Consider the following 19,141-nt stretch of genomic DNA (forward strand, 5'->3'; position numbering starts at 1 on the left):
ACATCCCAGAGCTAATGACTTAATTAGTTAATCACTAGGTGTCTAGTTTACACAATATTCTAATCACTTCACGGTGATACAATCCACACACGTGTGATAATTGAGAAACGCTGCCAGGGGAACTTAATTAATAAAGGAATTACAACTCTATTCCTAACTGGTTAATTTTTAATTAACCTTTAACTACTCATTTAGTAATCTTGTAATACAGAATTAATACTGGTACATATCACCATAAAGACAATAACCTACAGTGTACCTAGGTCCTCTAGGATGACCGGCTAGCTTTAATATTTTAGAACAGTGAAGCCTACAATTTACTTCGTCAGATTACCGGAAACACTGTCTAAATAATATTGGTATAATACAGTATTAAAATATTTAAAGTCACATCAATCACATCAAGGTTATACAACAGAGCAGAAATATATATTTACCAAGTCCGGACTGAACTTATATAGTTCGTTCAGTGGACGACGTCCGTTCCCCTGCAGCCTTCCAATGTTTCTCCCCGATATATCTAAAATCCTATCTATTTATTCAAAAAATCTCAGAGACAGCGAATATCGCCTGGGGGCACAACGCGGTACATCACCTATCATGTGATATTGCCACAACTCCCAGAGACGGTATATTTTCTTAGAAACCTAGACTGGTCGTCGCCTAGTTCGCTAGAGATACCCCGGTCATAAACCGCACTACCGGAGTTATTACGTAACTACTGGCCACATGGCCTCCACATCTGGTCTAAGTGCATATTGAGACGTAGCTCCACCACCGTCGCCACAGGCGAAAAGATAAGAGCATTTTCCGTCACAAGCACGCTGTCCTGGGCACACACCTCAGCTATGTGGGCTGTCTGACCAGGACAGTGGGTTAGTTGGTTAATGGTTAGTGAGAGAAAGAATAGGGTGTTGGAGCTAGTACCGGGCTGCGAACCCTGCACCTACCAGCCCGTAGTCAGATGGCTTAACGACTGCGCCACCGAGGCTGGTTGAAGCAATTGCTAGTATCTCGCACAGTGGATACTGGTCAGCCGTTAATTAAGGTGTTGTTAAGCAAACATGTGGCAGTGACCCGTACGAATTAACAGTAATATAATATTAATTACGTACATAAAGGTGGGCTAAGCACCGACAGTAGATCCAAGGGTCTCAGAATGCCAGCTCACCTGCATTCCACAGCTTCCTGAACATTTGAAAAACTATATAGTCTTGGAGGTGTAGTGGTTAAGACGGTAGGTATTGGGTTCGCACCACGGCCACTGGCCTTGTCAGAGACTGCGGACAAGATGGCCCAGTCTGAACCTTTGTTGGATATAGGCATTTTAATAGATACCTGGACCTGGGTTCGCACCCTAGTACAAGCTTACACCCAGAGCGGGTTTTAACAATTTAATGGGTATGTGTAAGGCCACTTCACAGAATTATCTCCAACTAAACTTATCACACCCAAAAGCCGATGTGTATTTTTATGCTGGGGTATCGTTAAACAGTCATTCATTCATTCATTCATTCATTCATTCATTCATTGTAATAACTAAACACAAACCCACTGTCCTGGACAAACAAATCGGATAGCGTAGGCGTGTTCCCAGAACAGCGTGCTTGAATCTTAATTGGATATAAGGATTTGCAATCAGTCATGGGGGAAACTGATTAACCATTTTTATGATGACAACTGAAATTTGTTTTAGAAAGAAATGTCTGTGTCTCCTCCACCCCTTCCACGCCTATGGAATAACAGAAATACCTCATACATATAAATCGTTCTAGACACCTTTTATGCCTGTGTTGTCTAGACAAAAGTAATATTAAATAACAACTCGTTGAAATGCAAAGTGAAATAGACCCGGCACATGCGCCCGCCATGTCACGTTAATTAACAAGTCGACTGATTTTGCTTATTCTACCGCCTCTCGTCGCTTTAAAGAGAAAAAGAAACACAGTACATTCCCCAAATTAGCGTACCAGTCTAAAGCACGTGTTTCCCGCGACAAAATTGTTTTTTTTAACAATATGTTGATTTGGTTTTGAGGCTTTCTTGTGAGGTTTTTCGGGGGGGGGGGGGGGGGGGGGGGGGGTCTTTTTTTTTTCTTTTTTCTTTTTTTCTTTTTGAGAAAAAGGCTACAAATTCGTGCTGTCGGTAAGAATTAGGAAACTAATTACAGTAACTGACAGGTCTGTTTCCCTGCTCGGTAGGACTAAACTGTTTAACATTATTCATGTTCCGACACGGGCGAACCGGTACAGCTTCCAAACAGGGGCTCTTAAAACTGACAGTATTATATTTCTAGCACAGTTGTGTACAGCATAAGAGAAAGCGTTAACTATAACGTAGAGACAACACAGTAAACAATATAGGTGGAACATCCTGGCAAAACATTTATAAAGTAATATTTATGTCACAGGTGTAAATGAAGAAGTAGTTTGATGTTAATTACTACTCGGGTGAAAAGTGGTTGTTGCCACAGTTTATGGGCATAAAGTGAAAAGCTTATATTAGTTTTTCTTAGGATAGGAAACTCCCTAAAATGAATGACTGAATAAAAGATCGGATGTATGGATGGATGGACGGATGGGCGTATGGACAGACTGACGGACGGACGAAATAACGACCGTTTGACAACAGTTAAGCAGACAGAAAACATCGGCTACTGTATGTTAACAGTAAAGGGAAAATGTATGTTCATACACGAGAATAAAATGAAAACCAAATTAATACTGGTGATCACAGTTCTCATAATTATCTTTGTTCCGTCTGAAAAGGACAACCAAAATCTGCAGGGTGTCTTTGTAGATTAAATTGAGCGCGTTTGTGTACAGAAGCCACCTCTGGAATGCTCTTCGTACAAGACTTTGTAGATTAAATTCAGCGCGTTTGTGTACAGAAGCCACCTCTGGAATGCCCTTCGTACAAGACTTTGTAGATTAAATTCAGCGCGTTTGTGTACAGAAGCCACCTCTGGAATGCCCTTCGTACAAGACTTTGTAGATTAAATTCAGCGCGTTTGTGTACAGAAGCCACCTCTGGAATGCCCTTCGTACAAGACTTTGTAGATTAAATTCAGCGCGTTTGTGTACAGAAGCCACCTCTGGAATGCCCTTCGTACAAGACTTTGTAGCAGTTTTGACTTTATTGTTTATAATTATGGCTTAAAGTAATTGTATTGTGAATGCCATATATTACACGTGCTACAATCATATCACGCGTAGTATTATTATATGACGTTACACGCATAGCGTATTCTTGTAGTCTCGCAAGACGTTAAAAGCGGAGTCTGGCGATTTTTGCCTTGACTGGAAAACGATGTCAACAGTCTAATAAAGCATTGTAATAAAACTGAAGGTGCATAGTCTTCTAAAACCATTGTAGGTACTTCTCGCTTTTACTTTCCTGTTTGGAATCCTTATTTCTGTACACCCGTCGGTGTGCTCTAGGCTGTCCTAATATCCACAGAAGATCACGGTATTGTCTTCATATTACAGTTTGACGCTCATTGGAATTTGGATTAAAACAAAGTTAGGTCAACCCACGTTAGCAGCAGTAGTAGCAATTGGATGCCTCAGATAATACCACAAGCCTCAGTTAGTTGAAAACCTCACGATTAATTGCGTCTGTGAATTTGGTTTTCGGCCTAACGTTGAGATTTAGGATGTTATTCTATACTTTAACGGGTGTTTTAAAAACAGCTTTCAGAAATATATTCTTGAACATTCTTGAAGGGCGACAATTCAGAATATTTCACCTGATCCCGAACACAAGCATTTAACTGCATCCAAATAAGATTTGAAACTGTTCGATGTGGAGAGGCGGACGAATTTGTAGACGTTTAATACCCTCTGAAACAAACTTCTCTTGACAAGATGTGAAATGATAATAATAATAATAATAATAATAATAATAATAATAATAATGATAATAATAGTTGTTGTTATTGGTGTTGTTATTGTTATTATTGTTGTTGTTATTATTATTATTTTATTATTAATGTTAATAATAATAATAATAATAATTATAAACCCACACATTTCAAACAAGAACTAGTTTTACTAACTTTAAAAAAAAAAATTCCATTGTTGGAACTACCTTTAAAATAATATAATAAATACATCTTGATTGTAATTAGGATTAACCATATGTTATACATTTCGCATTACACACTCTTGTAATCATCTATATACAGTCAAACCTGTTTTATGCAGCCACTAAAAGGAGATTAAAAATTGGCCTTTTAATATTAGATGATTTGAGAGAATAAAAACGTGGCCTCTTTAACATAAGTGACTGCTTAATACAGTTGGCTACTTAATACTACAGACGGCTACTTAATATAGGCAGCTACTTAATACAGGTGGCAACTTAATGCAGGTGGCTACTTAATACAGGTGGCTACTTAATACAAGCGGTTACTTAACACTAGTGACTGCTTAATGCAGGTGGCTACTTAATACAGGCGGCTAGTCAATACAGGCGGCTACTTAATACATGTGGCTACTTAATACAGGCGGATACTTAATTAATGTGGCTACTTAATACAGGTGGATACTTAATTCAGGTGGATACTTAATACAGGTGGCTACTTAATACAAGCGGTTACTTAACACTAGTGACTGCTTAATGCAGGTGGCTACTTAATACAGGCGGCTAGTCAATACAGGCGGCTACTTAATACATGTGGCTACTTAATACAGGCGGATACTTAATTAATGTGGCTACTTAATACAGGTGGATACTTAATACAGGTGGCTACTTAATACAGGTGGCTACTTAATACAAGCGGTTACTTAACACTAGTGACTGCTTAATGCAGGTGGCTACTTAATACAGGCGGCTAGTCAATACAGGCGGCTACTTAATACATGTGGCTACTTAATACAGGCGGATACTTAATTAATGTGGCTACTTAATACAGGTGGATACTTAATACAGGTGGCTACTTAATACAAGCGGTTACTTAACACTAGTGACTGCTTAATGCAGGTGGCTACTTAATACAGGCGGCTAGTCAATACAGGCGGCTACTTAATACATGTGGCTACTTAATACAGGCGGATACTTAATTAATGTGGCTACTTAATACAGGTGGATACTTAATTCAGGTGGATACTTAATACAGGTGGCTACTTAATACAAGCGGTTACTTAACACTAGTGACTGCTTAATGCAGGTGGCTACTTAATACAGGCGGCTAGTCAATACAGGCGGCTACTTAATACATGTGGCTACTTAATACAGGCGGATACTTAATTAATGTGGCTACTTAATACAGGTGGATACTTAATACAGGTGGCTACTTAATACAGGTGGCTACTTAATACAAGCGGTTACTTAACACTAGTGACTGCTTAATACAGGTGGCTACTTAATACAGGCGGCTAGTCAATACAGGCGGCTACTTAATACATGTGGCTACTTAATACAGGCGGATACTTAATTAATGTGGCTACTTAATACAGGTGGATACTTAATACAGGTGGCTACTTAATACAAGCGGTTACTTAACACTAGTGACTGCTTAATGCAGGTGGCTACTTAATACAGGCGGCTAGTCAATACAGGCGGCTACTTAATACATGTGGCTACTTAATACAGGCGGATACTTAATTAATGTGGCTACTTAATTCAGGTGGATACTTAATACAGGTGGCTACTTAATACAAGCGGTTACTTAACACTAGTGACTGCTTAATGCAGGTGGCTACTTAATACAGGCGGCTAGTCAATACAGGCGGCTACTTAATACATGTGGCTACTTAATACAGGCGGATACTTAATTAATGTGGCTACTTAATACAGGTGGATACTTAATACAGGTGGCTACTTAATACAAGCGGTTACTTAACACTAGTGACTGCTTAATGCAGGTGGCTACTTAATACAGGCGGCTAGTCAATACAGGCGGCTACTTAATACATGTGGCTACTTAATACAGGCGGATACTTAATTAATGTGGCTACTTAATTCAGGTGGATACTTAATACAGGTGGCTACTTAATACAAGCGGTTACTTAACACTAGTGACTGCTTAATGCAGGTGGCTACTTAATACAGGCGGCTAGTCAATACAGGCGGCTACTTAATACATGTGGCTACTTAATACAGGCGGATACTTAATTAATGTGGCTACTTAATACAGATGGCTACTTAACACACGTGACTGCTTAATACAGGTGGCTACTTAATACAGGCGGCTAGTTAATGCAGGTGGCTACTTAATACATGTGGCTATTTAATACAGGCGGATACTTAAGTCATGTGGCTACTTAATGCAGGTGGCTACTTAATGCAGGTGGCTACTTAATACAGGCTGCTACTTAATGCAGGCGGCTACTTAATACATGTGGCTACATAATACAGGCGGCTACTTAATACAGGAGGCTATTTAACACAAGTGACTGCTTAATACAGGTGGCTACTTAATACAGGTGGCTACTTAATACAGGCGGCAACTTCATGCAGGTGGCTAATTAACGCAGGTGGCTACATAATGCAGTTGTTTACTCAATGCAGGTGGTTACTGCAGGTGGCTACTTAATACAGGTGGCCGCTACAGTAAGTTTAACTGCACGGAGTAAACGATGATGTACTCTTAGTGGCTCATAATACACATGTTTGTTTTGTTCGCCGGCCATGTTAACATTTGTGTGTGTACCGTTGATAATAAGTATACATTTATCACATTAGTGGCTATTCTTGGTGACGTACATGTATCTCCCTCCCTATTTCTGCGCGGTTTACACCACACGCCGGCCACAAATCGGTTCTGTATGTGGGAACCAGAGCGAGTTGTGTATGCACAGTGTACTATCGTTTGTGTATATACACATGTCCTTTGGTGTTTAGGGAAAATTAGCAAAACGGAACATAATTGTGTTTTGTGAATGACAAAATTATATTGCAAAACCATTAATGATTTGTTAATATAATGGTGGAATAAATATTGACGTATATTAATTCATAGGAAGAATCATGTCTTGATTTTGTGTTCTTATATGCGATTTTGTAGTCGTGAATGTTTATTTACTTGATTAAAAAACAAATTGGTGGTGGTGGTAGGGGTAATGTAATTTTGTTTTACTAATTTTGTTGTTAATTTTTTTCCCTATTTTATTTCCATCCTGTTTATTTTGTTTGCATTTTATAGTTGCAATAGTATGGTGATATAGAAAACTATATAATATATATTATGAAACTTACAACTGATAAAAATAAACTTTTATTATTTTTAAATGCAAATTTTTAATATACTGTACGTAGAACCGACATGAACGTTTCTTGGTCAGAGCTAGTTGTTTGGAAAACTAGCCTACAGAGACAAATTACAGAAGCATTGTGTACGGTGTACACTGTTTATATTTCCTGATGACAAAGTGTTCGCAAACCGGTGTCAGTGCAAACTTCGTCTTCCTGTCTGTCGATAAAACGCTAACACGTTCTTGTAAGTTTACGCATGCTCGTCTACGTTTGACGCATGTGTACTTTGATGTTTAAAAACAATATCTTGACTTTTACCCCAGTTCTCTTATCTCTCTTGTGTCTCTAACATTTACTCTCTTTTTTGTAAACCGCCCTTCTACTTGTACGCCACGAGACATTAGTCTACAACCTGTATGTTTTCAATTAAATATCCATGCATTACACAGCTACTAATACCACTAGTGTAAGATCACAAGCTTAATGTGTTTTAAATCACTGACATTAGATCTAATGGTGTCTGGCGAGCTCTTATTCAGTGCATGTGTAGTCTAGCTGCTTAATTCAAAAGAAATATCACTGATGGAAAGACAGGAGGGAACTCATAAGTACTAAAGTCCGAACCAAAATGTTAACAATTACGATAAATTTCTCTCCTACCTTTGGTTTTCGTTAGACTTTACCCACATTTTGTCCAGACAGAAATCTTGAAAACCCCATTACAATAACAGTGATTCCACACACTAGATGATAACTATGTCACCTGTATCGACTTCGCTGAGATCGCATAGGGCAAAATGCATGTAATTTTGTGGTGGCTGCCATCTTGACTTTTATGGAATATTCTCCAAGAGGGGTGAAAGGATATGACTTAATCTAACAACGTCATAACATGTTATGATATAAAAGCAAACGTGGTGACGTCATATTAAAAACATTTTAATTTGTTTTGTTTAAAGATATCACTAGAGAACATTGATTTTATATTAATTGTGTAACATACTTTGGAAGCTTTCACCCTTCTTGAAGAGTATTCCGTAAAAAAACCAAAATGGCAGACGGCCAAAAAACTGCATGTATTTTGCCCTGTGCAATCTTCGCGAAGTCGATACTGGTGGCATCGTTACAGTCTCACATGTGGAATCTGTGTCACTGTGGTGGGGCTTTTTCACAACATATGTCTGGACAAAATTTTGGGAAAATGTAACAGTAATTAAAGGTAGGAGAGTACTTTATTGTAGTTGTTATCAATTTGGTTCGGACTTTAACATCAAATATTGACTGTAACCAATGTCCTCATCCATAGTGTCAGGATGCTAACCATGTTACTGACTTTCAACCCCATATCAGTGAAATTCAATCCCACATCATATCAGTGTACTTTATGCAGGCATGACTATGTTACTAATGAATTAACTTTGATCTAAAATGTTATGTGCATATATGCATTTAAAACAATGGCTATGACTATTTCAACACTTTGTCTTTATATTGGGAGAGGCATTTATTTGCTTCAAGCCTTGTGTACATACACAACCACATTTATTGAGGGCTCAGTCAGTAGTTAAATTAGCTAATTAAATATATACCAATACACAAAGAAGCAAACTGAAGACGGTTTTGGTGAGTTAAAAAGGTGATATAGACCTTCCCATGATTTTTACAAGAAATTACATTTGATTACACGAATTTACTCAAACAAAACTATTCCTTTCGAGACTTAGCGGATAAAACACACAAAGGGGGGACAGGAACCGACATAGGAATTCGAACCTAGTCCCCATCAAGTGTTAAACCGACTACGTCACCGAGGCCGGTGAATTGCAGCTCGACGTTAATTAGCAGGGAGTAATAAACAATCGTATTTTGTTAATATTAAGAACCGAATTTCTTCAGCTTCCCCATTCCTGAGGCTGTAGTAAGTCCAGTCAGTAGAGCGCTCGCCTGAGGTGCTTGGGTCGAATGATGAAATCCCTCTGTCGACCTATTCTCTGACCCCCCCCCCCCCCCTCCCCACACACACACACATACACCGTCCAAGAACTAGTTTTTAGCGGGAAAGTATATATAAAAGATCCCCGGAAAAGAATGTAGCGGGTTTCCTCTAAGACTACGTGTACGTGTCAATACTTTCCAAATGTTTAACATCCAAGAGCTGATGATTAATTAATCACTGTCTTCTAGTGATGTCATTAAACAAAACAAACAGTAACTTTTCGTTTCTCTTTTTCAAAATATTTATGCCAGGCCACATTTGTGGGATTTGATTAAATACTTTTTAAAACATTTTGTTGGAGTACTTTTTAATACCTTTTTTAATTATTCAATGGCTGTCAGTGACGTCATGTTACTGCGTATCATTTCAAATAAATCATCCTCTGACACTGTAACTCCCGTCCATATACTGCTAAGCAAATCCATAGAACCTCAATTCTTTGAAAGCTCGGCTTGTCACAACAAACCTAAACATACGATTCGGTATTAGGTTTCACCTAAAATTGATTTCATTTATGAAAATATTTTTAAAAGGAATTCCTGAAAGGAGACGATTGAAGCGAGATGACGCGGGAAAGGTGGTTGGTGGGGGGTTGGGGGATTTCGGGTGACAGGGGTCCCTGACTAAGGTGTTTTGTCACCTCACTTAAGCGTTTAAAATGGCTTAAACGTAATTCATTAACAAAAGACGTATCGCCTATCGTGTGCTCGACCCGTTCTAAACGTCTGGATGCCCAGTTGCGCAAACACAAGAGAATGTTTATGTAGTATTACAGCAGACAAACGCAGACAGGAATAATTTAGTTATATATTTAGCCGATGTTTTTATAAATGTGACCCACATGTTATCGCTGAACCATCATGGCCAAAGTACTAGAGATAAAATCTGTGAAGGTTTTTTTTATTAGATATTAATTACTGTGGGATTGTGTAAACGCAGGCTACTGCAGCTATACTATACAACACCTGGTGAAACCCACAAAAAACTGTTTTGTAACACTGCCAGGCGCGTATTAAGGCGGGAACCGAAGGGGATCGCCGCCCTCCCCCCCCCCCCCCCTCCTATTTTTGGTCCTGTCAAGGACCTTTAAATCCTATTTTCAAAAACAACAACGGGTTTTGGGCCACCTCCAGTAAGAAAGCCTGAATTCGCGCCTGATAGCGCGCGTAATACTCAATGTATAATACATGTACTTTTAACTCGATCATATGTGGTCTTGTATTATAATTGTGGCTTTGTAGATAAAACATAATAATTCATTGAAAAAAATACAAAATTGAAAAAGAAAGGAAACGACAATTTGATTCTTAACTTGCTTTGTCAATAAACATAGCTTCGTTTTTGAGGGGCGCGAGGTATTTCTTCTTCTTCTTCTTCTTCTGCGTTCAGTTTCTTTATGCTCCATGAATTCAAACCGTGAGTTTTGCCGCCTCCATGAACTCCACAGTCAGCAGCAGTTCGTCTCTTCCACCCCAAAGTTTTTCTCCGATTGTTCTGAGTTGTGGCCAGATGTTTTTTCTGATGCTGTCATATGTTGGACATCTTTGCATTACATGCTCTGGAGTTTGGGGTTCAGTATTACAGTGGCATTGAGGTGTTGTTACCACTTTTAGTTTGTAGAGATGTGCACCGAGTCTGCAGTGCCCTGTCCTCAGTCTGAATATCATTGTTTGTTCTCGTCGGTTTAGGCGTATGATTGGGTCACTTGGATAAGTACTTCCTGTCCTTGTTTTCCAGGCTGTGTCGAACTTCCCTTTTATGAGTCTTCATCTCTGGAAGTGACACTCTGTGACGGTGCTGTTGGCATTCAGATGCTTGTTTGGCTAGTTTGTCTGCAGTCTCGTTTCCTGTGATTCCACAGTGTGCTGGAATCCACTGAAGTGCAACATTGTTGGTTCTGGATATGATGCTGAGCTGGCATTATCTTGGGACTCATTTTTGACTGATTGTAATACTGATTTGCAGTCGATGAGGAAGACGATGTTACTGTTTGATGTGGCTTGTTTTATGAGAAGAGACATTGCTAGAGTGGCTGCTTGTTGCTCAGATCTATAGTTTGTTGACAGCTGGGCTGTTGGGGCTGATAGTGACTTAGTTGTTCCATCTGGATATTGGATATATGCACCAGCCCCTCCATTTCGAACTGCACCTTGTGATGATCCATCTGAGTAGACATGAATCCAGTGCTCTCTTGGATAGTGAGTACTTATGTGTTCAAGTGTCAGTGCTTTCTGTGCCACAACTGATTGGTGCGCTTTTGTTTCAATGTCAGGGATGTTCAGGCAGGCAGTGATGTCTTGGTTTTCCTCTTCATCTCTGGTTTATGAAATCAGGATTTCCCATTCTTCTGGATTTCTGGAGATGATGTCTTGATTTTCAGTTGAAAGTGAGGTATTTAATATTCAGAATATCTTGACAAAACTCTGAGAAACGTCTTTGACAAAGACTTTGTATCATTTTACTCCATTCTGGAAACAATTATCTTGTTATGATCAAATCATCTATATAACATTCAGAGAGTGTGAGTAGCGTTTGTTCACACATTGTTACAGAATGCACTGGACGAGTAGAAGTGTACTAGAAGTACATATTATACAACATTTAGTGAAATATCTTAACATATCAGTGTAATAAAAGTGTTATCAGTCACTCAGTGACGATAACACATTTTAGAGTGAAAATTTCACTATTTCACTTCAAAATGTGTTATCGTCACTGTAGAAAGTGTTATCTTCACTGTAAGAAAGCCGGAACTGTTTTGCTGCTGGCATTTTAAAAATAAAGGTAAACTGCCAAAAGTTATACAATAAATAGAAAAGTTCATGTTTTTGTCAAATATGAGTTGTATCTCATCTCGTAAAGTTTGCAGCCATATCACACTCGTCGCGCAGGTGCGACTCTTGAGATATGACTGTAAACTTCACGAGATGAGATATAAATCATATTTGACAATAAAACATGAAATGTCGTGTATATTACAGATATCATTATTTTTCATTCGATCGTGTAAAAAGATCAAAGATATTATCCATACAACGAAAACAGTAATGTCTATTTTTTATGTAAGGCGATGTTAATCATGTATGTTTCCTTATTGAAACGATACACAAACGTTGGAATTACAGCTGTATCAACACATGCACGCATACATACACACACAAACAAACACACATACTGAAAAATAATTAAGAAAACACACACACACACATAATTACACACACACACACACGCGCACACGCACACACACGCACATACAGTGGACATACATAAACAAACAACTTCACGCATTATCTGCTTTGAATCTTAATTTCATTTTAATTCAGATAGCAGTTCCAAACTCCCTTTACCTTGAAATGCAATTTCACTTAACATAAAATACGCATAATCTATACACGCTTCACACAAAGCGTAGCATTCCATCCATTGGTGTGTAACGACATGTAATGTTCGACATACACGTGTCAAATCTGTGACCCACTGCATTCATTAGCATTTGCGTATCACACGCTCCCAGCGTGTTGTGAAATGTTCTCAACCCTCCAGGTGACAGTGTTTGGAGTCCTGTCACTAACCAGGAGGTGCAGATACACTGCACTGTCAGGCCAGCCAAATCGTCTTGTTATTGTGCAGGTGTGCTACTTATTATGTCGATGTGTGTGTCTTCTCTATATATGTTAGTGTGCTGATTTGAGGGGCAGTAAACGCTCGGTATGTCCTGTAAATAGCGCGGTAAACAGGGCGAAGAATGGGCCAACTGTCGCCGTTGTTATGGCGTACCTTCTCCAGTGTGAAACTGTATTCACTGAGGAGAGGTTGTTGTTGGTTGTAAATGGAGAGAGTTCGACCCCCGTGAACCGTCTTTTTTTTTTTTTTTTCTTTTTTTTTAACTAGCACATACAGTGTTATGATTTCAATCTAGTAAATACAGGCCGGATTTACAAAGCCTGTCATACACGCGCACAACTACACACATGTACAGTTACCAGGCTTAAACACCTGCTTTTAAGAAAAATTGGCTTTGTAAATTAGGCCCGTAGGTTTAGGCGTGAGAATCGTACGAATTCAACTATGCAATAATCCGTATTGTTTTACATGTAAATCAGCTATGCAGTAATCTGTATTGTTTTACATGTAAATCAGCTATGCAGTAATCTTTATTGTTTTACATGTAAATCAGCTATGCAGTAATCTGTATTGTTTTACATGTAAATCATCTGTGAGGTAATCTGTATTGTTTTACATGTAAATCAGCTATGCAGTATTCTGTATTGTTTTACATGTAAATCAGCTATGCAGTAATCTTTATTGTTTTACATGTAAATCAGCTATGCAGTAATCTGTATTGTTTTACATGTAAATCAGCTATGCAGTAATATTTATTGTTTTACATGTAAATCAGCTATGCAGTAATTTGTATTGTTTTACATATAAATCAGCTATGCAATAATCTGTATTGTGTTATATGCACATCAACTATGCATGTATAGTTTTACTGCAATCCGTATGGTTTTATATGTAATCATCTATGCAGGAATAATAGGGGAGGGGCGTAGCCAGTGGTAAAGCGGTCGCTTGATGCCATTGGTGGTCCCATTGTACTCTCTCTCTCTCCATTGTACACTCTCTCTCTCTCTCTCTCTCTCTCTCTCTCTCTCTCGCACACACACACCATGCACACACACCATGCACACGCACAAACACACATACAATATGCACGTACACACACACACCATGCACACGCGCACACACATAACATGCACACACACACACACACCATGCTCACACACAGCGTGCACACGCACACACACACGACATGCACACGCGCACACACACACACACACAACATGCACACGCGTATATTGCGAGAGGGACCATCTCTTGTATTCATATTCAACCCAACTCGTACCTACACGACGGGCCACGTGACACATACTGAGAGAGTACTTATCGCTTAAACACTCGCTATTTACATATCAGCTAAATATTTATCTCCGCTGAAAGGTTAAACTTTGATCGTAAGAAACTGAACACTTTGAAAATATTCACCTACAGCGACAGATTAATTTTTCTTCTCATGATACCGCCAGGTAAACGGGTAATCCAGCCACAGTCAATCACGGTTTCTCTTCAGGTTTTGTTAATTCTTCGCGTCGACAAGAGGGTTTTTTTTTTCAAACATATTCGCTTGTGCCAGTGAGCATTGATATTTCATGGGGTTGGGTGGGTATAAGAGCAGTGACCTAAATATGGATATCTGCAATGATGACAAGAACCCCTGCGCGTGCGGTAACCTCAACGTGGTGCAGGGGTGTAACATTCTCTTTGAGAATGGCCAATACAGCACAAATTTGAAGTTTTGAGTAAAATTCAGTATCCGTAAAATTCTGTGATACTTATGTTTTCGCACAGTTCTTTACACTGTTCTTTACACTGTTTTTGTTTAAACCTTGAATTTTTATATTGATGTTGATCATCACTTTATTTATTTGCATTACCATAGTTTGACACCCAATAGCCGATGTATTTTTCGTGCTGGGGTGTCGTTAAACATTCATTCATTGATGACAAGAAGGATCAAGTTTCGTTCTTATTCTCACAGTGGCTTGATGGTGGGCGGGGGTGTTGTACTTTTTGGGGGAAGAGTGTGTGTGCGTGATATTGTTCTTCGGGTTTTTTCTGTTACGTTTTATTGTGTGTTTTTTTTGTTTTGTTTTTGGTTTTTTTGTGGGTTTTCGAGGAATAATATGCCACTATCCTAAAAAATATTTTTCGAGGAATAATATGCCACTATCCTAATTTTCTTCCAAATCAGTTGTAGAGTTGTAGTCCAGATCAACATATATATATATATATATATATATATATATATATATATATATATATATATGTGCGCAAACTTTTGAAATCTATGTTTAATTTCTCTCTTGTACTAAAATACGATTTAATTTGCTACTAGCATAGCACTGAGTTTCGATTTTGAGGAAATTATGTTCGGAATTCGTATTAATATTTCTTTAACATGTCTTTAACCCTAATAGTTGCCATTCCACGGACCTCTCGCTCACGTAGGTCAGTGTGAAACAACATTAAATGACTAGTTTAAAGCGCGTATGAATAATGTGTGCAAACGTGCTGATAACCTTTTTGCATAATGACAGCGCGTATGAATAATGTGTACAAACGTGCTGATAACCTTTTTGCATAATGAATGGTCATGATGGAACCTGCCGAAGCTTTTAGTGTCTGTAACGACAGACACGACTGTGTGCGGGCTTTGACACACGGGATATTTTGGGTCCTACGTAGGATTACGAGTGGTGCGAGAAGGAATGCCAGGTACCCAAGAATGGATCTGCACAGACGGCAACGTGCACAGCATGGCGGCCAGTTTTATCATCGCATTGCCATCTGGGTAATGAAAGGAGTGCGAATGAATGGAGTGTGGAAGTATGTGTGATAGCCATATAGGAACTGTTTGAAAATCTAGACCTCACAGTAGTATTTCCTTCCCTAGACAGGTTCGTGCTTGATTTATTTACTGGAGGTGCACATAGTTAACAATATTTTTACGAGTGTAGGTGGGTAATACCAGTGTTCACATTTTAACTGGAACAAATTTGATAATTAACCTTTACAAAATTGTTAATCCTCTCAGGAGTGAGCAGCAAAAAAAAAAAAAAAAAAAAAAAAAAAATCAATTAAAAAGATTAGTACGCATTATATACGTGTAAATGTTGACAACGGTGAACATCCCTTTAAAGGTGCTATCTCAAAGTTATAGTTCGCTTCTTCTTTTTCATTTATATATAACAAATTAAAGTAACTACAACTAATCTATCCCAAACATAATCTTTGCATAAATAATTCGGAAATGTCCAAATTATCAAGAGTCGCGTTAAGCAAATCATGGTTCCTGTCTTATCAAATGTGATCCATAAAATCTGGCAAGCTGTTGACAAGCCTTCAGAATCATGATTTGTACCAAGACAGCGAACTTGTCGGTAACATCCGCATGGCATAATGTTACGCAGTGTTATCTTCACCTGGACGCTCCCAAATTCCGTCAGCCGTCCTGCAAAGATTAATTATTCAATCATTTTCTTTTCTTCTAGTAAATTAAATTATTTGGTTGTAATTTTTTTACGGACATATATTTAAAGGTATAATGTTAATTTTTTAAGGTAAAAGTTAAGCAACATTTTTGGCGGGAAACAAACATTATGCATCTTTGAGATAGCACCTTTAATAATAATAATAATAATAATAATAATAATAATAATAATATATCGTTAGCATGCGCATGTCTGTATTTAGAATTAACCCACTTACTGTATGACGTTGTTGCAGGTGCTGGTGTGTTCACAAAGACGGCACGTCACAGGTTCTGGACAGAAGTGAACGGTTCTCCTTCGCCTTGGCCGGTCTCATGTTAAAGTGCACGCAAAACGTCTAAACACTTTTAAAGGGATTTTTGTGTTGGGGGTGATTTTTGCAAATGGAGTCCTCACCACGTGGTCCATCGTGGTAGTCATGAATGAGACAGACATACCATAGTAAAACTAGCGCGGTGACGCAATGCCTGTCCTTGATCTGGGATGACTGGGATGGCATGCAGGGTCAATTGCACATTCAGCAATCATTGCAGTTCACACAGGTTCCATGAAGCTGTGTCTGGGTATTATACATTATGGAGGTGATGGGCATGACCCACTGACGCGTTTGTTTTGATAGACTTGGCTAATGAAAACAGCCTGCGTCTGATTGTGGCAGTAAATTGTCTTTCAAATGATTATTCCAATTGGAACTGGGTGAGGGGGTATTTCTAGATGTTACGTAAATGTGCACTGTATTTAATATAAACAACGAGCGTCTGTTTGATAGATTTGGAAAATATTTAGGGGGTGGTGAGGTGGGTGGGGTTCTGCATATTCATAAATGTAAATTATACATTGTCAGCAAAAAGAGTGTCGCCTTATTTATATATATATATATTTTTTTTTTTTAAAGTATATTATGAAACGTAGTAATGCAATTTATTATAACAGTTTCTATTAATATTTCTGGTTGTGTTTTAATGTGATTTTTATTCTATATTGACAACAATTAGATGTGTCTTTTTAGATTGTATTTTGTTTTAAATAATTTTGATGTTCTCACTTTGGCACGACTGAAGAGGTGTCTGCTTGTGATTAAATATATGTAACGTATACTCTTCTCATTTAATTTAATGTTTATTTATTAATTATTTACAATTACAATTTGTACTACGAAAAATATCGTTTGTGGTAATGTTAGCACTGGAAGGAAGGAAATGTTTTATTTCACCACGCACTCAACACATTTTATTTACGGTTATATGGCGTCAGACATATGGTTAAGGACAACACAGATATTGAGAGAGGAAACCCGCTGTCGCCACTTCATGGGCTACTATTTTCGATTAACAGCAGGGGATATTTTATATGTACCTTCCCACAGACAGGATAGTACATACCACGGCCTTTGTTACACCAGTTGTGGAGCACTGGCTGGAGCGAGAAATAGTCCAATGCCCCCCCCCCCCCCCCCCCCCCCCCCCCCCCCCCCATAACCTCTTTTTACATTATCTTTCCATGTAACATTGTTTGCCATGCATTGTTGCCCTACAGCATCACAATGTCAAAATTGTAATATCCCGAGCCCTCGGGCGAACTGGGGGCCTTGGCCCTCTGGATGAATGGAACATTTTTTTCCTTACACTAACTTGGCTGCTGGCCCAGTTTGTCCTCCGTTCATGATTGATTGTCTGCCCCTACACCTCACAAGGTCACACAAGCAGCGACAGACGACTTCCGGTCGATCATGATGCGCAGTGCAAGGTTCTGTTGGTGCATGGCGTCAGTTGGCGAATGACGCGGTCTGTCAACATGCTACCACGGAAAAACTCGAACACGACACGAACATGGATGTTACAACAACCCTTCACCGTTTGATATCCAGTGTAACATAGATGTTCAGACTAACGATAGAAAAAAAACGAGAAACAAATTGAAGAATTGCACTCTGGACTGCTAAATCTAGATATGTTGACAAAACGAGTAGGCTACCGAACATGACATTAGGAAAAACGTCCTAGCATCAAACGATATTATTAAGTAGTGATATTTACGTTTATTTTACGCATCTATAATCTTCCTAAACTGTAAACGAGTAAGCTACCAAATGTAGAATATAACATTACAGTAGGAAAAACATCCTAGCATCAAATGATATTAGGAATATTTATGTTTCTTTTCTTCTTTCTTTCTTTCTTTTTTTCTTTTCTTTGCCTCTATAATCATTCTAAATTAGACTGGTTTTACCGACAGTCACCTCAAGCTTGAGATCTACGACTGGCATATGTTTTCTTTACAACAGACTAATACAGTTCACTGTTGTTAGTGCTGATCAAAGGTGAAGGTCGCAGCTGTCAAAAATTAGTGTCTTGTGGCGACACGAATAATTAATTACGAACAGTCAATATGAATACATTAACAGCTATAGTATATAATTTTCACGTCCACGAGCAGACGATATTTTTCATTATTGCTTAGTATGTTGTGTATATATAATGGCCAATGTGTTAAACTTTTTACATAAAAATAGAATGTTTCTGTTATTTTGAAAATAATTTTCCTTTTCTTTTTACGTCAAGCCAGACTGAGATAATTGACAAAACAGACCAAACAATAACAACTCTCCCCCCAAAAAAAACCCAACAACAAACAAACAAAAAAACAAAACAAAAACAACAAAAAACCACAAAGAAAACAAACTAACTAACTAACTAACTAACTAACCCAAAACAAACAAAACAAACAAAGAAAAAGAAAAAAGCTAACAGCAATAACAACAAAACACTTTAAATAGAAGCCGGTACAGGGTATTAGGAAACATAATTGCATTGATTTTGACTGAAAATATGTAAAT

General features: G+C 38.4%; 1 protein-coding gene across 1 annotated transcript in view; it reads left to right on the forward strand.

Moving 5' to 3' along the window:
* Positions 1–17,400, forward strand: part of LOC121381387 (FK506-binding protein 5-like) — a 41,170-nt gene extending 23,770 nt beyond the window's left edge. The window contains exon 4 of the mRNA XM_041510675.1: positions 16,541–17,400. Within this exon, the coding sequence (XP_041366609.1) occupies positions 16,541–16,646 (106 nt within the window). The 3' untranslated portion in view covers positions 16,647–17,400. The remainder of the gene's footprint in view (positions 1–16,540) is intronic.
* Positions 17,401–19,141: the final 1,741 nt, after the last annotated feature.

The sequence above is a fragment of the Gigantopelta aegis genome, chromosome 9 (genome assembly GCF_016097555.1).
Source record: "Gigantopelta aegis isolate Gae_Host chromosome 9, Gae_host_genome, whole genome shotgun sequence".
In the NCBI taxonomy this organism is placed as follows: domain Eukaryota; kingdom Metazoa; phylum Mollusca; class Gastropoda; order Neomphalida; family Peltospiridae; genus Gigantopelta; species Gigantopelta aegis.